This window comes from Sphaerodactylus townsendi, linkage group LG03, assembly GCF_021028975.2.
Source record: "Sphaerodactylus townsendi isolate TG3544 linkage group LG03, MPM_Stown_v2.3, whole genome shotgun sequence".
Taxonomy (NCBI): Eukaryota; Metazoa; Chordata; class Lepidosauria; order Squamata; family Sphaerodactylidae; genus Sphaerodactylus; species Sphaerodactylus townsendi.
The window spans coordinates 17,775,703-17,802,496 of record NC_059427.1 but is presented as its reverse complement, the minus strand read 5'-3'; the positions used below and the strand labels follow the sequence as shown (position 1 = coordinate 17,802,496).

At 47.0% G+C, this 26,794-nt stretch overlaps 1 protein-coding gene across 1 annotated transcript in view; it reads left to right on the top strand.

Annotated features, from left to right (window-relative positions):
* Positions 1 to 26,794, top strand: part of GABBR1 (gamma-aminobutyric acid type B receptor subunit 1) — a 208,170-nt gene that overhangs the window by 92,078 nt on the left and 89,298 nt on the right. The window contains 1 exon segment of the mRNA XM_048487278.1: positions 11,124 to 11,202. Within this exon segment, the coding sequence (XP_048343235.1) occupies positions 11,124 to 11,202 (79 nt within the window).

Genomic DNA, 26,794 nt, shown 5'->3' with positions numbered 1-26,794 from the left:
CACTTTACTGGAATCGAAGCTGAGTTCGAGCATGGTTCCCTGAAAAAAGTAGAAGTTCCCAACTGGAGTCGGAAATTTGACCGTTACACAGGGTGAAGCTGGTACAAAACCACGTCGATCCCAGTGGTTAAAATGTCTGCGAATCTTAGGTCGAACTCCAGCTTCAAAACTTAGGTCATGATAACTTGCCAAGTGCGCATGAATCGTAACCATACAGTGAAAGGTATCGTGAGACAATGATGATGCGTGCGCCTCATGAGAACCGTATGTTGATGAGATTGGCAGAGTGTGTTGCATGTTCTCAGAAACTTATTTTTAAAAGTCGCATTAAGCAGCTGGGTATAAATCCAGTTCCTTACATATTTTCAAGGGGAGGCAAAACGTTGGTGGCCTTCTCTGTTGAAGGATGGGTGCTGCAAGGGGTCCATTAGTAATAGCTCTATTCAAGGGGTATTTCCCAATGGGAAAAAGCTACATCAGTCCTTATAGTAATTATTTCTGACAGGAGACCCATTGTTCTTCATCTTGCATTCCATTAAGGGTGTGGAAAGGAATGAGGAGGTTAGTGTTTGAGTCAGCCTTCCTTAGATGCCAGCTGTCTTCTGCCTGGATTCTCTTTTGTCCCTGCTGGAGCCATGTTCAACCAAATCTTAGCTGTCTGAGTAGGCAGGACTAGCATAGGTAGGCTAATGATCAGATTATGAATAGGGTAGTTCCTTATCTTAAGTGCAGCAGACCATAAATATTTGCTTTTTCCACATTGTCCTATTTGCATCCCCACTGCTTCAAATCTACCATCTTATTTTGCTTCATGATAATTATACCACCTCTGATAATACCAGTGACAATCCAGCACTTTGTGGTAGATTGTGCACCATGATATTTAGTGGAATGATTGTATTTGAACTTTAAGTACCAGAATATCTTTCTTTGTGTATTTACTTCAGTATAGTCCACCTATAGTTCACCTAGTAGCTGGGAGCAGAGGTGGGATCCAGCAGGTTCTCACAGGTTCCCGAGAGCAGGTTACTAATTATTTGTGTGTGCCGAGAGGGGGTTACTAATTGGTGATATTGCCACGTGATTCTTGCCTTAGTTACGCCCCTCCTCTCAGCAGTAGCGCGCAGAACTTGAAGCAGTCTAGCAGGAGGTGCGTGGCAGCCTGCGCCTGCGTGCATTCGTTTCCCGCCCAAGGACCGGCACAGCGGCTGCGTCCTTGCCACAGCCCCAGCCAAAAATGCCCCGCCCCCAGAATGCCCTGCCCCGCTCCCGTCATGCCCCGCCCAGCCCCATTGGTGCTACAACACAGTTTGAATCCCACCACCATGGGAACCTGTTTCTAAAATTTTTGGATCCCACCACTGGCTGGGAGTCTCCATGGGGGAGAGAGGGAGTGCAGTTTTATGGTGATTGGGGATGTCACACTGTCTCCAAAGAGGATTAGAGAGGCACAGGGAAGACAGAAATGAGAAAGTCCAAACACACACACCCATTCTTTTTCCTTAGCTTATGCTGCTATTAACATGATATAGATTGCCAGGAGGCATAGGGGGGTATTCCTGGGTTGAAAGCCCCATGGAAGCCTACTAAAGTTGGCTCTGCTCCCAGGACACCCCCCCCCCCCATTGACATGGACTCCTGCAAGAGCACCGGCATTGCGGTAACTTCTGTGCCCCTGCTGGTGTATTTGCCCCTCGGTGTTAGGAGCATCAGCCCCAGTGCACCCTCATGCTGCATCCATGATTCATTTTTCCCCCCCTCTCTTCCCCCATGGATTATGCTCTTAGTCGTCCTGCATATTGCCTTGAATTTAGAGGCACATTTGTTGGCTCTTTTCCCTCTTTCCCTTGTCAGTTGTCTTCCATCAGCATTCCACATTTTTTGCTCTCCCTGCTATAGAATGCTTTTAAAGGAAGGCAGTAGCTGCTACTGCCCATGCTCAATCAGGAGACAGTACCAATGATAACCAGAAAAAAATTGGATAGGGTCCAATAAAAAGGAAAAGGATACTACGTGATTTATTAGGTTGTTGTGAGTCTGTGATTATTATATTGCTGTTGCTCTGACATGCTATATTTAATGTTTGTGTTCTTATATGTTGATATAATTGTTGTTGTCAACCTGATTGCATTATTGTCTGAATTGTTGGGCTGGGAGGCTATTGAATTAGTTGCTAGCCTTATGGTTTTATATTCCTATGATATTGTGTATTATTGTATATTGCTTTTGCTGTTGTACACCGCCCTGAGCCCTCCGGGGGAGGGCGGCATATAAATTAAATATCAATCAATCAAAAGTGAAATGACAGCATACTGGGGAAGCCACATTGCGTGGAAGCAACCGGAATATGGTGTTTAGGCATTTTAATGCACAATCCTGTAATGTCTACTGGTGGCATCCTCAGAGGCCTCCCAGGATACATTTGGTGCGCCAGAGTTACCAGTTGCAATGCACAGGTTGTGATTTATCCCTAGGATGTCTGAATAGTGCCAGCTATTTGATGCTGAAGCTGATGTTTCTTTTTTGCATGCAAGACAATATTTTGCATAATAAATAAGGTGCTTGGATTCTTACAATGCGGGTATTCTTAGGGTTATGGTGGCGAACCTTTGGCACTCCAGATGTTACGGACTACAATTCCTATCAGTCCCTGCCAGCATGGCCAGCATGGAGCTGATGGGAATTGTAGTCCATAACATCTGGAGTCCCAAAGGTTCGCCACCACTGTCTTAGGGGCTTCCTGAATTTCAGACACAGAGCTCATTAAATCATCTCCTACAATTATATTTAATCGATTGGCAAGGTTGTTAAGTGTTTTCAGATAGTCTATATGCAAACTTAACAAAGGGATATTCACAAAGCATTTAGTTGTACAATAGCTGCAAAATTCTTCAATACTCTACAGTGTTTTCAGGCACGCCTATGATCAGAGGGCTATCTGCACTATCCTCCATGATTATGGCATATGCAAGGGAGGGGAAAGCAGCATTTGGAGGACCAGAGAGGGAACTTGGCTTCTCTGCAGTAGTATTTGCCAAATGGCAGGTGCAGAATTGCCAACTTTGGTTTAGGAAATTCTAGGAGGTTTGGGGCAGTGCCTTGGGAATCCCTTGTTTGGAGAAAACTCATTGGGGATGTGACATCACTCTACAACTTCCATTTCTCACAGACTCTATGGTATACCACAAAGTCTGTCCTCTGAAGTTGCCTTTTTCCTCCCGAGGAACTGATCTCTGCAGTCTAGAAATAAGGTGTAATTCCAGGAGAACCTCAGGTTCCCTCTGGAGGTTTGTAACCTCAGGGCCTCCTTCTCTATGTTAGGACCACAACAATGATCCATGTGTGCCTTTGGGCATTCAGAATTCTGACTTTCTTGTGTGTGTGCCATCCAGTTGCTTCCAATTCATGGTGACTCTATAAATCAATGACATGCTGTCCAAAATGCCCTCTCATTAACAGCCTGGCTCAGGTCTTGCAAACTGAGGGCTGTGGCTTCTTTTATGGAGTTAATCAATCTCATGTTGTGTCTTCCTCTTTTCCTGCTGCCTTCAATATTTTTTAGCTCAATTGTCTTTTCCGGTGACTTCTCATAATGTCACCAAAGTATAATAACCTCTGTTTAGTCATTTTATCTTCTAGAGAGAATTCAGGCTTGATTTGGTTTATAGCCAGGAGCTAGCGTGGTGTAGTGGTTACAAGCAGGTGGACTCTAATCTGGAGAACTAGGTTTTATTCCCTCCACCTGAGCGGTGGAGTCTTGTCTGGTGAACCAGATTTGTTTCCTTACTCCCACACATTTGTGCTGAGTGACCTTGTCTAGTCACACTTCATTCAGAACTCCCTCAGCCCCACCTACCTTGCAAGTTGTCTGTTGTGGAGAGAGGAAGGGAAGGAACTTCTAATCCCCTTTGAGTCTCCTTACAGGAGGAGAATTGGGGGGGGGGGGAGGTACAACCTCCTTCCCTTCTTCTCCCTACAACAGACACCTTGTGAGGTAGGTGGGGCTGAGAGAGTTCTGAAAGAACTGTGGCTAGCCCAAGGTCACCCAGCAGGCTTCATGGGGAAACAAATCCAGTTCACCAGATAAAGAGTCCACTGCTTATGCGGAGGAGTGGGGAATCAAACTCAGTTCTGCAGATCAGAGTCCGCCACTCTTAACCACTACGTGTATCTGATTAGCAGATCAATGCACTGGTTTGCTTCATTGAGAAAAAGAGCCCTGGCACACAAAAATTATTGGGATTTCCTTTATAACCCTCCCCCACAATCACATACTTTAGGAGGTTCTTATTTTGATGTTGCAGACCCCTGGTACAGAAGATACAACTGTGCAATTCTATTTGGCATAGATCATTTTTAACATGAGCCCAAATCCTCAGGAGAGAGGTGGTCCTCAAGTGTATAGAACAGGGGTCTGCAACCTTTAGCACCCAAAGAGCCATTTGGACCCATTTTCCACGAAAAAGAAAACACTTGGAGCCGCAAATGCTTTTTGACATTTAAAATGAAGATAACACTATATACATTGTTTTTTTACCTTTACACTTTATATAAACAATTATAGTGTGTTATGAAATCCATAAAGTGGTACATCACCATTATCAGCCAACCAGGCAGCTGGGACAGGAAAGCAGGAAGTGGCTTGGGATAGCCGTCTTGGGCTGTGCCTCTCTAGGAACAGGGACTCTTTCCCATTAATCCTTAGGGCAACTCTTGAAGGAGGCTGAGAGGACCCAAGCCACACGGAGCCGCGGGTTGCAGACCCCTGGTATAGAAAATACAACTGTGCAATTCTATTTGGCGTAGATCATTTGAGCCCAAATACCTTCCGGGATTTTGAATACTGCTTCAAACACAATGTCTGTCAGGTGCGCTGAAATAGATTGGTTTCTATTCCCTTGTATGGCAGAGAGTTGCCTTTCTCTTGATATTTCCACAGGGAAATGAATTACAGGCTTTGAAAAAGAAACAAGAAAACTGGAAATGCAAAGAACCTGACAGACAGCTTGTTAAACACCATTCAACTGCCAATTAAACAAAAATCTCTCCTGATACAAAGAAAATGGTTGCTATGGAGACTGGGCAGGGAAAGAGGTCCCATTGTGGCTGGGAGTGGGAAGATTTGGGCTTTCCTGTCCACATGGGTGCCATCCCAGCATTGCTGTGATCTTTCCTGACACATTGCAGCAAAACAGGTCTGAGAAAGATTGCAGGCGATACAGGGAAAACCAGGGGGGGTCATTGGAAAACCATGATGCTGTAGGAAGCAGAGAGAAAAAAACACACAAACATATTCAAGTCAGGTAAACAACCCTCGTCTATAAAGCTGTCAGATAGCAGGACTGTTGTTAGAGTGGCTGACTCAAAGGGGGGAACCAGAGGAGTTGTGCCCATATTAGGTATATCACCATCTGGATTCTCCAAGATACTGCAGGATCTTTTTGCCGCCCAGGTGTAGCAAAACTCCTTTGCAGAAATAACCCTTTGGGAGTCTTTTGTTCTCCATGGGAGTTATCTTATGGATCCTCTCCGGGTTTAACATCTGGAAACCATCTGTAATTTGTCATCTGAACAGAGCAGTGTTTGCATAGTACTAACTAGCGGGGCCCGGCCATGCGTTGCTGTGGCTTATTGTGGTGAAATGGGAAGGGAACAGTGGCAGCAAATCAATTGCAGAGGCCAGCAGTACGTGCTCATGCAAACATGCAGCCTGATACTGTGCGATGTCATTGATGTGTGTGCCCACATTCCTTGGGGGGTGGGGGGATGGAAAGGCACAGCTCCCATAAATCTAGGCTGGCTGGTTATGATCCTTTACCTGGGAGTAAGTTTGGTTGGTGGCAATGGGTGTCACTTCTGAGGAAACCCTCTGAGGGGCACGATGCAGCCATTCAAAGTATGTCACGGTTGCTCTACCGAGCTTACTCCTGAGTAATGCGTGCCTGGTTTTCTTAACTGTAACCGCAGTATTCAGGGAATCCCTCCCGTCCCTTGCATGTCACCCTTCACTCTCTTCCCTCCCTCACTTCTTTCCCCTTGCATGCCACCCCTCCCCCTCCTTCCCTTCCCTTTTCCTCTGCTAGGGTGGGTGGGTCATATCAAGATGCTGAGCCCCCTGCCTCCCTGTTTGCCAAATTCCCTCACTCTGTTCCTATTCCTTACTTCTACTTTCCTTCCATGCCTCCTCTGTCCCTTTCCTCTCTCTCCCTCTGTTCCCTCGCGGTATGCCACCCTCCCTCTCCCTCCCTTCCCTCTCCGGTGTGTATGTGTGTATGTGTTTCTAACTTCCCACCTCGAGCACGTTACTGCCTATGTAACCGTTTCCACTGCTCATATCTTTTCGGCCATCTGAGCTCTAACATCTCTAAGCAGCAATCTAACATTCTAAGGGGTGATACAGTTACACACAGGCAGCTGGTTGCATGTCCTTCACCATGGAGCACCAGGAAAAAGGCATTTTACCTGGGCCGGGTGTGAAATTTCAGGCATGTGAACATCTAAAAACACTCTCACCTGGCTGACTATAGTGGCTGGGAATTTTCAGAGGAATTGGCCCAGCAGTTACTGAGTTATACTATCATCAACAAAAACACTGTTAGCTTTATATATATATAGATTGCTGTTGCATTTAACATGTTGTTTCTGAATAGTTTTCAAAGCTCTCCAGAGTCTTATTGCCATTAAATACTTCACAATAATAGGGGTATCCACCCGGATCCAAGTGAAAAGACTTTAGTAAAAACCGTGGGAGTAAATACCGACCTGCATCCAAGAGCCCCTCAGAACACGTGTGCGGATGCTTTCTCTCTGCATTGCATGCACTTTTAATGAGAGGTGCATTTGAGCCAGAGAAGCAATGTGCTTCAGAGCAGCAGACTCTAATCTTGGGAAACTGGATTTGTATTCCCACTCATGAAGCTTGCTAGGTGACCTCGACCCAATCACAGCTTTTTCATCATGCTCTCAGCCCCGCCTACCTCACAAGGTGTCTGTTGTGGGGTGGGGAAGGTGATTGTAAGCTGCTTTGAGACTCTTCACAACAAAGAAAAGTGAGGTATAAAAGCCAACTCCCCTTCTTCTACTGCAGTCATATTGGAACATGCATGTCCATTCTCCTTTTGGCCCTACTAGGCAGATGGAAATAAAACTGAAGGAAAATAAAGTTGAGATGGAAATGGAGCCTTAACAGATGATGGATGCTATTGTTACCGCGCTGCCTGGGTAACTTTTACTCTCCCAGATCAACCAGCTCTCGGCAGCGCAGAGGAACAGAAACAGGACCCAACACAGCGAGTATAGTAAAATAGAAATGAGTTTATTGAGATGCTGACCTACGTGTCAGCACCTCCACACCACGGCAACTGCGCTGCCTAGCAGCTTTACAACAACTTTTATACACGATCTCCCGCCCGGGAATCCGGGAGGGTACAGGACAACCTACACTCATTCATTCACAAAATACACAGGAACCAATCATTCATCTACACACACACAGGAACCAATTAGAGTCCAGTGGCCAGTCCCTTCTTGAATTTCATGGCCGAAGCAGGGCGAGGCAATGACATAGGCACAGGCGGGAAAAACACAAAAGAGTCCTTTGGGTGTTTGGGGTCAGGAAACGAAACCTAACGACGATGGCACCCTTATCTGCCTGCTGGTGGGATTAAGGCGGACGGAGGCACTTCTTCCAGGGTCCCTTGTGTCAAACGTCCATTCATAGTTTTAGCAAACGAAAGGGTCGTGCCCAGGTGGAGCAGGGGTGGATTCCTGCCTTGAGCAAAGGAGGTTCCATGCAGACACAAATACAAAATATAGCTACAATTCCGACTTTCTACCTATTACAATTTGTTCCTACCTAACTTATACAGAAATAAAACATAGTTCCATCTTTATTTAAAAGCAAGATCAGAAATAGAATAAATCATTTCTGACTCCGCTATCACTATAATAACACTACCCCTAGGTTGCAGAGTCTGACTGGCGGTCAGCACGGCCACCCATCCGATAATCTGCACGTCTGTGTATGGGAAAGAATTGGCATGTGTGAACACATCCCATTCCGCCTTTAGAGACGTTAGATTTTACATTGGCTGGCCCCAGCCTTGGTGATGAAAAATTTCTTGAGTCCAAAGAAACAAGGCAGGATATAAATATTTTAAACAAATACATGAAAATATTAAAAACTGAATGTCCCTGTCGTGTGTAGCAATCCCGATAACCACTAGAGTGTGGCAGAATCAAAGTAATGAAGAAAATCCTGCTGTTTTAGAAGAGCAGCCAGTAGAGGGCGGCAGTGCTCCCTTCTCGCTAGTTCAACGCTCTCCCTTACATTTTCAGACTGTTCAATACATCATTCTTGTTTCTTCTCTGTCCTCAATTGTGTCATTGAATGTGAGGTGTTTAGAAACAGCAAAGCAGTTCGGGACTAAACCAGGATTACATGGTTCTGTTTCCGGCTACGTTAAATGTCTGTATTTGTTCCTGGCTCACATAACACATGTATTTTGTCCTGTCTACTCCTAGCTATCTCTGTTCTGCTAGATCCAGGTGGGAAATTGGGGGCGGAGCCTGCGGAGGACAAGGACCTCCATGGGGTACACGCTCCACAGTCCACCCTCCAAAACATCCATCTTTTCCAGGGGAACTGATCTCTGTTGTCTGAGGATGAGATTTAATCCTTGGGGGATCCCCAGCTCCCACCTACAAGCTGGCATTCCCATGTATGCTTCTTTTGGTGCTCTCGACAGACGGTTGCATAACATCACTGCCTGTGATGTTAGAAGTGGCTGTTCCATTTTAACTCAAAAGTCAGCCGTGGAGGCAGAGAGGATTGCTAGGAGGAAATGCCTGGGGAAGGCCTGGCCCTCCACATCCTGTTTTGTTGGCCCTTTGGGGCAGCCGGTTTGTGACCGTGCACAGCATAAGGCCAGCATGGCTGGCCTCAACCCGGGCCAGGGCCTTTACGGCTCTGGCCCCTGCCTGGTGGAATGCTCTACCTCCAGCTGTCCAGGCCCTGCGGGACCTTGGTGAGTTCCGCAGGGCCAGTAAGACAGAGCTATTCCACCGGCTTTTGGAGGGGCCGGTCAAGCAGTTCCAGTGCCAGTCTTCCCATTAAAAAATCAAAACTGCCAGCCTGGACCACCTGGTTGGGCCCAAAATCCACCATGGGCCCTGCCTATCTCCTCCCCTTCCCTTCTTCTTCCTTTTCTTTTTCCTTGGCCTTGGTAGATTTTCAGGGAAAAACTGTGTATATAGCCGTGACTTTACACACAATCATGGTTGTTTTTAATGTATTTATTGATTGCTGCTGAGTTTCAATGGTTTAACTTTTATGTTGTATTATTTGCTGTCGGGAACAGCCGTGTTGGGAGCCGCCTCGAGCCCTTTGGGAATGAGGCGGCCTATAAATGTAATGAATGAATGAATGAATGAATGAATGAATGAATGAATGAATGAATGAATGAATGAATGAATGAATGAATGAATGAATGAATGAATGAATGAATGAATGAATGAAGGGCTAGATGGACCATTGGTCTAAGGTTGCTAACCTCCAAGTGGGGCCTTGGATGTTGCCCAGACTCACAACTGATTTCCACACTACAGAGGTCAGTTCTCCTGGAGAAAAATGGCTGCTTTGAATGATGGTCTTTATGGCAATATATATCTATATATATGTCCCACTGAAGACCCTGTCCTCCCCACACCCTGCCATCTTACAATTTGATCCTCGATTAGCATACAGTGCTAAAGGAAGTGTTGATTCTCAAGATAAAGAACCGGTCTTGTTTATGGTAACAGCTGCTTGGCTTGTATATGCCAGATGTTGGAGACAATTAAACATTCAGGCTAGAATGGAACGAGCAGACAAAGTACGGGAATGTGCCAGTTTGGCAGAATCAACAATTACATTCGTAAAAGGGGGGGCGGACGGACCCGATTTCAATATTTTAGCATTTAAATGTTGCAATATTAAGCGACTTAATATTGAATGTTGTTTTGATGTAGCAGGGACTCTGCGCGAGAGGGAGATCTTTCTGTTCTTCAGTAATATTTAAATACTAGTGATGCATGGAAAGATTCAGAGGCAGGCCTACTGAATTCAGACCTCGGTCCCAGCTGGCAAACGGGCAGCAGTTCTCCCTTCTCTGCCCTGCTTCCCAAGACCTTTTGTGCTGCAAGGCCAACTCTTACCGTTCTGGTGCCAAGCAAAGTGTGTTCTCTGCCACTGAGGTGCTGTAGGCCTCCATGGGTTGCCAGAACCTCACTATCTTGTGAAGAACTGGGGGGAAATGTACAGTGCCTAATTGGCACAGTTCATACCCATCATATTCGCAATGTGTGCAGAATGCAGGGGATCTTGGTGCAGGGAGTGATGATTCTTTTTTTAGCTGGGTTGCCAACTGCGTGGGGGGGGGGGAGTCATCTCGCTTTGAAAGCAGCTTTAATGGGATGTTATGTCCCAGTTGGTGTTATTTACCAGCAGGGCGTAGTGATTATGAGCGGTAGACTATAATCTGGAGAGCCAGGTTCGATTCCCCGTTCCTCCACATGAGTGGCCGACTCCGATCTGGAGGATTGGGTTTGATTCTCCACTCCTCCACGTGAGCATCACTCCTACATTCCTGCTGGGTGACCTTGGGCTAGTCACAGTTCTCTCAAGAACTCTCTCAGCCCCACCTACCTCACAAGGTGTCTGTTGTGGGAAAGGGAAGGGAAAGAGTTTGTAACATGCTTTGAGACTCCTTACAGTTGAGAAATGTGGGATATAAATCCAAACTCTCCTTACTTCCATACCATGAAAAGTTTCATGAGGCTCATTCCGCACATGCAGAATAATGCACTTTCAAACTGCTTTCAGTGCTCTTTGAAGCTGTGTGGATTGGCAAAATCCACTTGCAAACAGTTTGTGAAAGTGGTTTGAAAACACATTATTTTGCGTGTGCGGAAGGGGCCTCAGTTGCCCATTTCCATCCATTAGACCGACTCTGAAAAAGAGACAGGACATTTTTTCCAAGCCTGTTGGCAACTTTTATTTTTTGTAGAGTTTATTCCCTTTCTAGAACAGATATTGAAATGCAATTGTTCCACCCAGTAGCAACCTCTCTTTTCCCCATCCTCAGATGCTGCTCCTCCTAGAACTGAGTTTGCTGAAAATGTTACAAACCGGGGATGGGGCATTCCACCTGAACATCACTGAAGGTAAGAAGTTCACTTCTCCACCCAGCCTGTCCTTACCAATACCAACTCTGGTACGTTCAAGTCTTGAGATCAAACATATCATACGCTTAATGGAAATAATGAAAGGTTGTAGTTAGATCATTTCAGATCAAACCGCAAATTAAGGATTTAACTACGCTCTGGGGATGCCCCCAGGTGAGATGAGCAGGTGTGTTCTGAAGTTCCATTTTTTCCTAGGCAAATGCAAGCCTCATTCATCTCAGGACCACAGCACACAGGGAGAAGACCTTAGACCTCAGGCTGTGCCATTGTCACAACTTGAAATGGCCTCAGATGGGTGCTTTTCGCTCCTCTAAGGTGCCGCACATGCAAGGCCAAGCAACACATTCCACATCCACAACGGCTATTTCAGATCAGGAAGACAGCATGGGGGTGGGGGAGGTCAAATCCCCTCTGTGTACATATCGTGGTCCTGACCCAAACGGAGCCCTTTGCAACTGGAGAGCATGAAGCTTCCGAAAACAGTTTAGCCAGGGACATTCCTTGCAAAAATGCAGCATATAATTTACTTTGCCTCCTTAATGAACTTTATGCTGTTAATGAACATTATGCAAGAATCTGCTGCTTAATCCAAGTCAAGGTTTGTTTGCGTTTATTTATTAAAATCATTTCTATGCTGCCTTAACTGCTTAGACTCAAGAGGTGGAATAGCCTAAAGCTCCTCCCTCCTTCCCTTCCTTTTTTTCTTTCTTTGAAGGGCGGCAAAAGTACAAAATTATTTATTGCTGTGAAGTCGTAGCTGGCTTATGGCGTCTCCATAGGGTTTTCAAGGCAAGAGCTGTTCAGAGGTGGTTTGCTCAACATGAGATGGGAGCATTTTGATCCAATGGGACTCTGCATAATGATGCAGTCCATGCATGAAATCCTGTCTTACCCACGCTCCATCCAACACTCCCCAGTCCCAGATGACACTGCTCTTTGCTCAAAATTTCATGGGGAAAAGCCAACGCAAGACTTGACAGGCAGTGGTCCTGATACTGGCTCAACAAAAGTGGTTTGCCAGTGCCTTCATCTGTTTAGCTGCCCCCATTTATCTTGATGGTCTCCCATCCAATGACAAATCAGAGCCAACTCCGCTTAGCTTCCAAGCTCTGAATAGCCCAGGCTAAACTGGCCTATTCAGGCTACTATACTCCTATTCAGCAGCAGTGGCGTAGGAGGTTAAGAGCGCGTGTATCTAATCTGGAGGAACCAGGTTTGATTCTCCGCTCTGCCGCCTGAGCCGTGGAGGCTTATCTGGGGGATTCAGATTAGCCTGTACACTCCCACACACGCCAGCTGGGTGACTTTGGGCTAGTCACAGCTTCTCGGAGCTCTCTCAGCCCCACCCACCTCACAGGGTGTTTGTTGTGAGGGGGGAAGGGCAAGGAGATTGTCAGCCCCTTTGAGTCTCCTGCAGGAGAGAAAGGGGGGATATAAATCCAAACTCTTCTTCTACTACTTATCTAGATATAAGTTTGCACCAGTTTGTATCAATTCCTTTCTCAGGACTTGGAAAAAGCCGTGGGGGGAAGACTAGTGCTTCATATCAGTCAGCCCTGTCACAGAATCTTCCTTCTCCCGCTCCCTGTTTGAGTGCGATAGCAATCATTCCCGAACGGATTGGCTGGCCTACACAGGAGAGTCCATTTGTGACTGTTGTAGTGCAAAGACAGCACAACATCCAACCATGTCGGGATGCAACCCTGGACTGGGATTGCTGCTCAGTGTGGTCACAAGCACAGCGTCTAGAATGGGGATATCTTTTTAACTTCTGTTGCTTTGAGGATGAAAAAGAGATCGCTGCTTGACCTGTAGAAAACCGTGATGCCGCTGAGAATTTTTTAAAATTCAAGATAAAGGAACATTTATAGGTTTTGGGACACAAGAGAACTTTCCAGTTCGGCAGCTGTGGATCCTGCCACCGGCTTTTTCTACCTCGAACATCTAGTGTTCTGGATCTGGAAAGTCTGGTCCTACTTTTGCAATGAATCTTGGTGCTAAAGTATATAAGATACAGGTGATCAAAGCGGGCCCCCTCCACCCCCATTTTGGGTCATTTAGCTGTACAAAGCAGCTGTGGCTCCTCTGCAAACCTATATTTGAACCATGGCATTAGCGATGGTGGGAATTAGATTGAAAATGCCCCCCTCTCTCAGACTGCCAGGGGCGGAGCAAAGGGGAACTGTACCTGGGGCACGCACGCACCCTGCGCCCCTGACACACACACCCCGCCCCCTCCATGCGCCGGCCATGCCCCTGCACTGGCACACGCCTGGGGTGTCGCGCCCTCCCAGTCCCGTTGGCGCTACGCCACTGCAGACTGCTCTAAGGCCCCTTCTGCGCATGCAGTATAATGCACATTAAATCCACTTTCACAATTGTTTGAAAGTAAATTTTGCTATTTGCTCAGTAAAATCCAGCTTCAAAGTGCATTGAAAGTGGATTGAAAGTGCATTATTCTGTATGTGCAGAAGGGGCCTAAACCTTGATCAGGGGGAAAAAGTATGATGTAAGCACCTGTCTTTTTTCAGGGAGGGGATTCTTGGTTGAAAAGATGTCAGCAAAGAGCACCCACCCTTCGTTTCCCTAGCACCCAGACCCAATCCATGACACCCTTCCATTTAGTTTTGTGGTTATAGGAGAATCTAATCACAGATTCCCTTCATCATGTGTCACATGACTCTCTCTGAGGGGTCCTGGGGCTGCTCATACCTTGAATAGAATAAGTGTGCCCCCAACAGCATTCACCAAATACAGACCGAAAAATCATGTGACACACGTGTGCTGCACAGTGGCTTGTGTATATTACAAATATTTTTTCAGTGTATAAACATACATAAAATGCAATTGTTGTTGCTAAATCTTTACTCTCATTACAAATATCTCCAATGGGAGAACTTCAGTAACATCGACGCAGTCAAACAACCATGCAGTCATCTATGACAAGAGACAACAGGTGAGGTTATAAGCCTTTATTGAGGTGAACTGTGTTGATAACATTGAAGGAGGTTGTTTGACTGCATCGGTGTTACTGAAGTTCTCCCATTGGAGATATTTGTAATGAGAGTAAAGATTTAGTAATAGCAATTGCATTTTATGTATGTTTATACACTGAAAAAATATTTGTAATATACACAAGCCACTGTGTGATTTTTCAGTCTGTATTTGGTGAATGCTGCTCATACCTTCTCAATATTACTGCCCTCACGTGTGTGTGTGTGTGTGAGAGAGAGAGGAGGGTTATAAGGAGAAAATAAACAGTTCTTCGTCATGTGTGCTGCCTTGTACTCCTAGGAAGAGTAAATTTATGGTATGGGATCCTACAAACTTCCGTTTTGTTGCTCATACTTTTTAATGTCTATATGAAACTGCTGGTAGAGACCACTTGGATACTTAGGGTAATGCACATTTCTACTTCTACTTTTCAGCACAGCCAAATGAGGCAAAGGGTGTCTGGAATGGATGTCCGGAGGTAGGAATGGGCAGGATGAAGGTCAATGAGCAGAAGCCATATCCAGATAAGATGGTAGTGTTGTTGGATGATTATAGGGACAATCCCAGATTTGTGATTGTACTTTCAAAAGATCAGGCTGGCCAGTGCAGGGTAGTGGATAGAGCAGGGGTGTCCAACTCTGGTGCAGTGGCGAAGCCACCAGGGAGCGGGGAGGTGCGCCACACACCGGGTGCACGATTTTGGGTCACGTGGGGGCAGAAAATTCCCCCAGACCCCTCCACCTGCGGCCCTCCTGCGGCGCCCCCCCCCCCCGTGGTGGCCCCCCACACTTACGTTACAAACCGAGCAGGTTGGAGAACAGGCTTCAAAGGCCCTGGTGGGAACTACACTTCCCAGGGTCTCCTGGGAAATTTAGTTCCCACCAGGGCCTTTGAAGCTTGGAGGGGAAAAGCCCTGTTCTCCATCCTGCTTGGTTTCCAAAGTAAGTGGGGGGGGGCACCGTGGGGGGAGGGGTGAGCTGGGGGGGCGCCGCACCGGGGGGGGGAGCCAGAGTGCGCACTGGCCCAGCTACGCCTCTGCTCTGGTGCCACAGACGTTCATGAACTACGATTCCCATCAGCCTGGGAATAAATATAAAGCTTACCGGGTGACCTTTCATCACATTCTCAGCCTAGCCTACTTCACAGGGAGGTATCTATGCTTGTTTGTTGCAGCAAATCTCAACAGGAGCCCAGCGACACCTTCAAGCCTATTTCTTTGCATGTATTTAGAAATTTTTACACCACCTCTCCAGGGGAACTGCTCAAGGTGGGTTTACAGATTAAACATAACAAAATAAAACAAACAAACGTTAAAAATCCTTAATTAAAAGCCAGGATTAAAAAACCCAGCCGGAGCAATGACAAGGTAGATCTCTGAGCAGATTAAAATGAATACCGGCTTTAAGACTAAAAGCACACTATAGGGGTGGTGTTAAGCAGTGGCGTAGTGCAGGTGCACTCTGGCTGAGCAGGAGCAGCAGTGGCGTAGTGGCTAAGAGCAGTGGCTAAGATCAGGTGCACTCTGATCTGGAGGAACCGGGTTTGATTCCCAGCTCTGCCGCTTGAGTTGTTGAGGCTTATCTGAGGAATTCAGATTAGCCTGTACACTCCCACACACACCAGCTGGGTGACCTTGGGCTAATCACAGCTTCTCAGAGCTCTCTCAGCCCCACCTACCTCACAGGGTGTTTGTTGTGAGGGGGGAAGGGCAAGGAGATTGTCAGCACCTTTGAGTCACCTGCAGGAGAGAAAGGGGGGATATAAATCCAAACTCTTCTTCTTCTTAAAAGCAGGAGCAAATAACAGGGGTTTGGCCTGGGGCCTAAGAGAGGTAGGTGTCACATGACCCTCAGGGGGGATGGACATTCCACAGGCAAGATGGCTGCCACTACTGAAAAATCCCTGTCTCTGTACATCTGAAGGAGAAACAGAGAGGGGTGGTGGGGTGGATAATATGGGAATAGGCAGTCCTACAAATACGTTGGCCTCAAACCATTTAGGATTTTAAAGGTAAGAACTGGAATGTTGGATTGTGCTTGGAAATAAATGGACAGCTGGTGCAGTCTTTCAGCATGGGGGTGATAACAACCCCTATGTCCTGATCCTGACAATAACCTGGCTGCCACATTTGCAAGCAGCTGAAGTTTCTGGACCATCTTCAAATGCAGCCCCACTCAGAGTGCCTTACAGCAAGCAACCTGGCTGCAGGGTTGCCAGGCAACCAGCCAAAAATGAGGGGAGGTAGGAACATAGCATTGGGCTCAGCGATTGTCACCGCCACTAGATGATGTCACTTCAGGCGCTAGCTGGAAGTGCTGGAGTCATGCCAGGACGGTAGCACTCTAGCATTTGCCCAAAGCCTCTACGGGTGCTAACATCAGGCTGGGATGGTGCCAGCCCTTCTGGGTCACACTAGAAACAATATCATTACATGCCAATGATGATCATGACTGAATCCTGCTTAGGCAGACTGCTTCTGACCAGCTGAGTGTACTCAGACAGCAACCAAAATTGCAGGAGTTTGCCTGCCGTGGGCACCTGCCAAGCCTATCTAGATGCAATCATAGCATGCATCAGTGTGGCCAGATCATGCTTGCCGACGAGCAACAATATCTGGTGTGTCAGCCATAGCTGATAAAGAGAGGCCATCCAGGCCTCCTATTGCAGGCCAAGATCTAGCAACATAATTGGTTTTATTGTTCGATTTATTGCTTTTATTTCCATTTTGTTTGTATTTATTGCATTTCTAATGTCTTTTAAATGTAAGCTGCCCCAAGTCCCCTATGGCATAGGTGTCAAACTCGCGGCCCTCCAGATGTTATGGACTACAGTTCCCATCATCCCCTGCCAGCATGGGAACTAGTCCATAACATCTGGAGGGCTGCGAGTTTGACACCTGTGCCCTATGGGGAGAGGGTGTGGGGTATAAATTAAATAAATAGACAAACACCCTCTAAGCCAGTGATGGTGAACCTTTTCGAGACGGAGTGCCCAAATTGCAACCCAAAACCCGCTTATTTATCGCAAAGTGCCAACATGGCAATTTAACCTGAATACTGGGGTTTTAGTGTAGATAAAACGTTTCGAGACGTGCGTTACTCGTCAGTGGCTTTGCTTTGAAGCAACGGTGGAACTCTTCCAATGGGTGAATCACAACCCTAGGAGGGTTTACTCAGAAGCAAGCCCCATTGCCAGCAACTGAGCTTACTCCCAGGTAAAGGATCGCGCTTTAGTTCTTCGCATGAAAATCAGTTTAACAGCATTTAACAGGGTTATCTACACTGCTTCCCCAAAACTAGGTTTAATGCTAATAATCTTAGGTTTAATGCTAATAATCGAGCCCAGCAGCCCAGGCCAGCCTAGATGTGGGGAGGGGAGGCGACTCTGTTTGCAAGTGCCCACAGAGAGGGCTCTGAGTGCCACCTCTGGCACCTGTGCCATAGGTTCGCCATCACTGCTCTAAGCTATGTACCTGCTATTTCAGGAGGAGCGTAGCCACCTCAGGAAAGATTGATTCCTTAACCTTCAAGCAGCTTTGTCCCGGGCTGTTGTGGGGTTTCTGGGCCGTGTGGCTCTGATCTGGTAGTTTTTGCTCCTAACGTTTTGTGTCGTGGCTGGCATCTTCAGAAGTATGTTGTGGTAAGATTTGTTCCTCTCCTTGGCACAGTCGTTCCGTGAGCCACATCTTACTGTGATGTGCCGTTGAAAATGCCTGCCGTACATACGGGTGAAACAGCAGAAGCAAAATCTGCTAGACTGCAGCCACACAGGCCTGGTAAACCCAGAACAGCCAGTTGATTCCAACCAAGAAAGCCTTTGACAAAGCTTTGGTCACCGATCAATAGTTTTGTCTGGTGTACAGTTCAGTTTATTGACCCGCAGCCATCCCATTACCATGTCCAGGAACCAGAGGCATATGGGGGGGGGGGGAAATGGTGCCAGGAGACAAACCTTCTCTGGGGCCCCCCCCCCGAGCCCCCCCTGCAGCCCTGCTTTTACCCTCCCCAGAGGGCAAAGCCTGAGGAGAGCAGAAGCCACTGCCAGCCTCCAGAGACATACTTTTAAAAGCACGGAGGCTGGGGGCGGGGCTTGGGGAGCAGGGCCATGCCCTGAGCCCCTCCCTCCCAGGGTGACAATGTGGGCAGGGCTGAGGGAGCCCGAAGATGAGACAGTAGTACTTCCTGCTGCCTCGTCATCTTCGCGAAGACATCTGGTTACGTGGGGGCCCTCCACGTGACCAGATTACTTGCGCTTCAAGGACAGGGGTTATCCCTTGTCCCAGGGCAGATACGCCACTGACCCAGCTGTTAAGGACACATTAGAGATGGTTGTCATTCAAATTTTGGTGGCTCCCTGCTCCAAATTCCCAGAAGGCCTTTCCCCAGCAGTTCCATGTTGAAATTGAACAGCATGGGGGACAAGAAAGGACACTACAGGACCCTACAGGTTTAAATGTCACAGGACTGACTAACAGTCGCACCTCATCTCCTAACTGGTGTAGGCCAGCCAAGTAAGACTGGGACCACTAAAGCACAGTTCCCCCTACTCCCAACTCAGCCATCTTTTCCAGAAGGATACTATAATTGATGGTATCAAATACTCCCAAGAAGTCCAGGATAATCTACAGTGATATACTCCGCTGTCCCTCTCTTGGCAAGACCATCAATTAGGGCAACCAAGACTATTTTCATCCCAAACCCAGGCCTGAATCTTAAATTGAAATGGGCCCAAATAATCCATCTCCTCCAATCTCGCCTGAAGCTGTGTAGCCACCACTCAGTAAAACACCTTGCCCTTGTTTAAGTCAGATTTACCCAGGGATGCCTTCTTCAAAGGAGACCTCATGACTGCCTCTCACAAAGTGGTTGGAACTCCACTCTCCTGCCAAAAGGTGTTTATTACCTCCTGGACCCACTGAACCAACCCTGCCTGGCTTCATACCAGCAGCCAGAAAAGGGCAACAGTTGAGTCTTGATAGGGTGGTCTGAGCAGACCTCACCAGCTGAAAGTCATTCAGACTGTGCTGCAAACCAACAACATTTATTCCAGCATAAGTTTTTGTGAGCCAGGGCTCGTTTCGTCAATTGCATGAAGTGCCCTTTGACTTTGCCATTTGTTATTTAAAGCTACAAACAGCCAAAAGCAGGAGGGTGATGTTACAAACAGAAGCCAATTTAAAACCAAATCCAATCAAAAGTATAGTAAGCGGGCGAGGAGAGATAGGTTCAATGCGATTAACGTCAAATCTAGTTTGGTAAAGCCTAGGGTAATAATCTTCCGGAGCATGTTCTGTTGCTGATCTAAAGCTCACCCTTCTCCACCCCCCGCCCCCAAAAGCCCATTCAAAGGCAGAGAGAATCCAACATGAAAATTCAGACATTCAATACTATTATTCTTATCCCCCCCAAGAACGAACAAGAATTTAGGATCTCTCACTCCCTGTAGATGCTAATGTTTCATCATGCCCCTCCTTTTACAGATACTAATACATTTGACTGACCTCTATATCTTCTCTATACTTTCCTAACTAGATCAGCTCATCGTGTCTCTCCCTGTACTCTTCTAGATTAGATTTGAGGTTAATCCTATTTTACCAATATGTCAACAGTTAGGAGTAGCCCTCAGCCTCCCGCAGTTTACAGCAAGATCCAATCAAAAGAACAATAAATCACTCAGATTTATTATTCGTTTGATTGGATCTTGCTGTAAACTGGCCTGTCTTTTTAGTGGGAGGGAGCAGCGAGGGGAAAGAATCCTTGTGTGTGTGTGTGTGTGTGTGTGTGTGTGTGTGTGTGTGTGTGTGTGTGTGTGTGTGTGAGAGAGAGAGAGAGAGAGAGAGAGAGAGAGAGAGAGGGAGAGAGAGAGAGAGAGAGAGAGAGAGAGAGAACATTGGATCTGCTAGTTACTCCAGTATTTCCAACTGCAGCAGAAATGAATTCTGATGTGTGGTTCAGTCATCCATGAGTCTTAATTCGGTGCTTCGGCCAATTCATGAGTGCTCTTATGCTCACACGCAGCATAGTGTAGAGTCCCCGCAAGTGTCTCTTGCTTTCACCCACAAGGGCATGGTTGCCATGCACCTCTAGGAGGAAAGATTAACGCTCAGCATGGTGACTATATTAAGGCCATTCCAGATCACGGGGCAGACCTGTCTATACCAACTGGACTCCCCACAGGATCCGTCCTAATGCCAGGCAGTTTATTAATAATTCACACACTTCAGCAGTTTCACATGAATGCACTTACTTATTTTAGACCCTGTGGTGTCGTGATTATGATGTTGCGAGGATATTCCATTGTGCCAGCCTTCAGAGGGGGTGTGAGGTTCTCTTGGAATTACAGCTGATCTCCAGACTACAACAATCAGTTCCTGAAGAGGAGCGGCGAGTTTTGGAAAGTGTTTTCGGTGGCATTTTATCCTCCCTGGGCTCTCTCCCCTCTCCAAACTCTGCCTTCCCCAGGCATCGCTTCTAAACATCTAGGAATTTCCCAAGCCAGAGCTGGCTACTGTAAGAGTGAGACCATCCAGCCAACTTGGATCTTTGAATTCCCTGCAACTCAGAATTCAGTGGCTTTTCTCTCACCCTGCAAGACTGGGGCCTATTATGCACGAGGTGTCTGCTGCATGGCTAGGGTGAATGTCCATCGCAGCAAGATCTCTTGTGCAGGTGTATTTCTATCTGCTGTGCCTACGGTCGTTTCCCCACTTACCTGCTGCTACACACTACTCTCCCCAAGTAGCGCGGGGTCCCCCGGCACTCCCCACTACAGGGGCGGCGACAACGCAGCCGCCCTGACGCTGCTGCTGTCACGCCCCCTCAGCGCGCGTCATTCCTGGCACTCCTCGAAACGGCGCCTTTTGATGACCCCACGCAGAGCGCAGGGTCGTGGGGAAGCCTGGGAGCACGCCAGAAATGATGCGCGCTGGGAGTAGTGCGCAGCAACCTTTGGTCGAGGTAAGTGGGGAAACGACCTACGTTTTCAAAAATAACCTTGTTACTTTTATATGCCAATAAAGGTTCCATATTGATTGATTGGTGTATTTCCCCGAGCCCTGCTTTCTATTTCCATTCTACCCACGCCAAGTGATATCATTTTAAGCTCGACTTCAATGATCTTCGCCATCCGAGATTTGCCAGTGAGCACAGCTTTGCCCCAAACATTTTCCCTCCACCCACCCACCCCACCCTCCACCCCACTCCCTTGCTCTCCAGTGCACACTATTAGTCACAATGATGATACGTTTTTAGAAAGTTAACCATTATAAAGTCAAGTATTGCCTACTGAGGAACGGATGAAGAACATAACATAAGAACATAAGAACTAGCCTGCTGGATCAGACCAGAGTCCATCTAGTCCAGCACTCTGCTGCTCACAGTGGCCCACCAGGTGCCTTTGGGAGCTCACCTGCAGGATGTGAAAGCAATGGCCTTCTGCTGCTGCTGCTGCTCCTGAGCACCTGGTCTGCTAAGGCATTTGCAATCTGAGATCAAGGAGGATCAAGATTGGTAGCCATAGATCGACTTCTCCTCCATAAATCTGTCCAAGCCCTTTTTAAAGCTATCCAGGTTAGTGGCCATCACCCCTCCTGTGGCAGCATATTCCAAACACCAATCACACGCTATGAAGAAGTGTTTCCCTTTATTAGTTCCAATTCTTCCCCCCCAGCATTTTCAATGAATGCCCCTTCTGGTTCTAGTATTGTGAGAAAGCAGGGAGAAAAATTTCTCTGTCAACATTTTCTACCCCATGCATAATTTTATAGACTTCAATCATATCCCCTTGACGTCTCCTCTCCAAACTAAAGAGTCCCAAACGCTGCAGCCTCTCCTCATAAGGAAGGTGCTCCAGTCCCTCAATCATCCTCGTTGCCCTTCTCTGCACTTTTTCTATCTCTTCAGTATCCTTTTTGAGATGTGGCGACCAGAACTGAACACAGTGCTCCAAGTGCGGTCGCACCACGGCTTTATATAAGGGCATGACAATCCTTGCAGTTTTATGATCAACTCCTTTCCTAATTATCCCCAGCATAGAGTTTGCCTTTTTCACAACTGCCATGCATTGAGTTGACATTCCCATGGAACTATCAACTAAGACGCCCAAATCCCTTTCCTGGTCTGTGACTGATAGCACTGACCCTTGTAGCGTGTATGCGAAGAAAGTGAAATTGTTAAAAATTTCTATTCCTTGGCTCAATCATCAACCAAAAGGAAGATTGCAACCAAGAAATCAGAAGGAAACAGACTGGGAAGGGCAGCCATGGAGGAACTAATTGTTTTTAAAATGCTAGTGTCACTAGAAACCAAGATCAAGTTAATTCATATCGTAGTATTCCCTATTACTATGTATGGGTGTGAAAGATGGACAACGAAGAAAGCTGACGGGAAGAAAGTAGGTTTCTTTGAAATGTGGCGTTGAAGAGTTATACAGATCCCATGGACAGCCCTGAGCCCTTCGGGGATAGGACGGTATACTAAATTTTTATTTTTATTATTATTATTATTATTATTATTATTATTATTATTAGTAGTAGTAGTAGTAGTAGTAGTAGTAGTAGTAGTAGTAGTAGTAGTAGTAGTAGTATTAATGATGATGATGATGATGATGATGATGATGATGATGATGATGATGATGATAATAATAATAATAATAATAATAATAATAATAATAATAATAATAATAATAATAATAAAAAACAAATAAGAGGGTTCTAAATCAAATCAAGCCTGAACTCTCTCTGGAAGCTAAAATGAGCAAACTGAGGCTATTGTACTTTGTCGACGAGAGGAGACAGGAACTGTTTCTCTCCAGTTAGTTGGATGACAGTTCTTTAGCATCCCCTGCCAGCATGATGCTGGCAGGGGATGATGGGAACTGTAGTCCATAACATCTGGAGGGCCGCGAGTTTGACACCTGTGCGTTATGGGAAGACTAGAAAAAACCACCGTGCTAGGAAAAGTGGAAGGCAACAGGAAAAGAGGATGACCTAACGTGAGATGGAGTCAATCAAGGAAGCTGTAATGACCCCCCTCCCCCCCCCACCTTGCAAGACCCAAGCAAGGACATTCATAGATTTTGGAAGTATCTGATTCATAGGGTGGCCATAACTTGGCACACACACACACATTTATAAGAAATGACGAAAGATGTAGAAAGACAAGTAAACAGAACGGCACCGCAAAATACAACAATTTGCAGTACTTGAAGATACCTTGTATGAATGCTAGTAAGAATGACAGCATCTGGCTATAAATAAGCCATCCGTATTCATGCACCAAGTCAAGAATAATATGATAAAGAAATGTAATGAAATGCAGGCCATTTGGGGGGCGAAGGCAGGAAGGGGAGAGAGGGAAGATGTTCTCTCTCTGTGGCTGCAGTTTTACTAGGCTGCCATCTTTTTCCTTCTAGCAGAGCTGCTGGGCCATTAATATTTCCTCAGAAACTGTTTTATTCCATCTTTTCTCCATGGGGCTCAGGGCGGCATGCATACTATCTTCACAACAACCCTGTGAGGCCGGTTCGGCGAAGAGAGAATGACTGAGCCAAGGTCACCCAGCTCGGAAACCTTACCACGGCAGGGTAAGGGTTGGGTCGGGCTGGTTCTAATATAGCACTGTAATCAGTATACCCGCCCTGGCTGTCTTAAGGACTGAAGGTGGCCTACAACAAAATAGCAGTATGGTTGGCAGAAATTCAACAGCTGAAACCGTTTCCACCTCAAGTCATTGAATATCTTCGTTTCATCCATAGGTATCAAACTTGCAGCCCTCCAGATGTTGTGGACTACAGTTCCCATCATCCCCTGCCAGCATAATGCTGTACATAACATCTGGAGGGCCGCGAGTTTGACACCTGTGATGATCTTTGAGTGCGGGGTGGGGTGGGGTGGCTGCTGTCCCTATGCCCCCAACTGAGGGTTGCTATGCAGAAATCAGCGAGTGAATCTTTTTGTGCCATTCAGTTGCCGGATCACCACAATACAGTGACAGATTGAAATTAAGCTATCAAAAAATTCCCTTTTAGCCAAGAAGACAGCCAAGAAGAAGAAGAAGAAATAGCCATCTAAGATCGAAGACCTAAGAAGAGGAGGAGGTGGAGGTGGAGGTGGAGGGTGGAGGAGGAGTAGCTTGATTTATATCCCCTTTCTCTCCTGTAGGAGACTCAGTGGGCTACATAATCTCCCTGCCCCTTGCCCCTCACAACAAACACCCCAGTGAGGTGGGTAGCTGAGAGAGCTCCGAGAAGCTGTGGACTAGCCCAAGGTCACCAGCTGGTGTGTGTGTGGAGTGCACAGGCTAATCTGAATTCCCCCAGATAAGCCTCCTTCCACAGCCTAGGGCGGCAGAGCTGGGAATCAAACCCGGTTCCTCCAGATTAGAGACACAAGCTCTTAACCTCCTACGCCACTGCTGCTCCTTTTAGGTGTACTTTTTGAACAAAGGAGCCCTGTCAGGCAGAAAAATTGCCATTTTAGTTAATAAAGGGCAGAACTAGATTTCTGGCAAAAAATTGGGTCTGGAAATGCAGTTCTTCAAATTCCTAGAAAGAATCAGGGAAACGATGCAGTTTAAAGGGGAAAGTGGGGGGATGGGGAGGGGCATGTGACCTTTTCATTTCCTGTCAGTGCTTCCCCTGCACTCTCCACTTCCTGCTATTTTACTCCCAGATGTGGAAAACATACAACCGGGAATGTCAGGGAGGTGAGGAAGGGGTGCAGATTAGAAGCTGTGGGTGGCGTGCTTATCTAAACTAAACTGTATTAATCTGAAGTGTGGGGTCTGGTTAGGGTTGCAGTTCCGGGTTGGGAAATACCCAGAGATTTTTGGGGGTGGAGCTTAGAGAAAGTGGGGTTTGAGGAGGGGCGGGGCATCAGTAGGGTACACTGCCATAGAACCCATCCTCCAAAGCAGCCATGTTCTCCAGGGGAACTGATCTCTGTTGTCCGAAGATTAGTTGGTAATAGCAGCAGATCCCGTTTTTGGATGTCATCGATCCTGCCCACGTCATCATCAACATGGGCAGGATCAAGGGTGCCAGGCTATTGCCTCCCGCTCCCCTGCCATCCCCCCTTGCTCCCAGCTCCCAGCCAGCAGCTGGCGGTCCCTTCTGCCCTCCCCCCGGGAGGCCAGAAGCAACTGCCATCACTCGGCCTCTGAGACTGCTTTTATAAGCACTGAGGGTGGGGCTTGGGGAGGCGTGGCCATATTCCCAGGGGTGGGGCAGCCGGCCACCCCCGGGAGCCCTCCACTCCCAGCTTCAAAGTGCTTATAAAAAAGCAGGTCCTCAGGAGTGCCAGGGATGGCAGTCGCTTCTGGCCTCGTCAGAGGGAAGGGCAGAAGGGACTGCCAGCTAGGAGCAAGGGTGGGTGGCAGTGGGGGAGGGGAGGGGCCGGGCGCCATTTTCCTCAATACGCCTCTGGCATTGAGTGTGCCATGGCTGCCAAGAAAAACAACAATGGTCTTTTATGAACTTTTTTTTTTTGCTGTCAAGGAATAAACTAGCATCCAAGAAATCAGGGGAACCTATGAACAAATTATGAAACTATAATTTGGTTCCTAAGTCTTCCTTCAGTTTACATCCAGTTCACTGTTGAGGTGGTACTCCTCTGCTGCATGACCCTCTGGCCTGAGGTGGTTCTTGGTTGATTGGCAGCCCCGGTCTTCCATGAGCAGATGGGAGGAACATGCTTTGGAGTGGAGAAGTTCCTCCAGCATGGAAACTGGAGCTAGACAAGCAGAAGAAAAGCTTGGGATCCAGGGCTATAATTTTGTCAGTTTCACATTCATTTCTGTTATAGTTTCCGGGCAACTTTCAGTCAAAATGACCCCAACACCTTCAGAATATACACTAGAAGCAGATGCGTTTCCGCACTCCTACACTCCTGCTGGGTGACCTTGGGCTAGTCACAGTTCTTCAGAACTCTCAGCTCCACTACCTCACAAGGTGTCTGTTGTGGGTAGAGGAAGGGAAAGGAGCTTGTAAGCCACCTTGAGTTTCCTTACAGGAGAGAAAGGGGGGGGGGGGGATATAAATCCAAACTCTTCTTTTTTCTTTGAATACCAAAACAAATGACCAGGGGGGCATTCATTGAAAATGCTGGGGAAGAATTAGGACTAATAAAAGGGAAAACACTTCTTCACTTAACGCGGTGATTGGTGTTTGGAAAATGTTGCCACAGGAGGGGGTGGTGGCCACTAACCTGGATAGCTTTGGTAAAGGGCTTGGACAGATTTATGGAGGAGAAGTCGATCTATGGCTACCAATCTTGATCCTCCTTGATCTCAGATTGCAAATGCCTTAGCAGACCAGGTGCTTGGGAGCAACAGCCGCAGAAGGCCATTGCGTTCACATCCTGCCTGTGAGCTCCCAAAGGCACCTGGTGGGCCACTGCGAGTAGCAGAGTGCTGGACTAGATGGACTCTGGTCTGATCCAGCAGGCTAGTTCTTGTGTTCTTATGTTCTTATGACCAGGGGCCAGGCCCGAAACGCTATGGATCACTAACCTCATTAAGGCCGAATAAGACTGAAAGCAACATCATATCCTCCCACCTTCTCTTTTATTTGGACCTCTCGT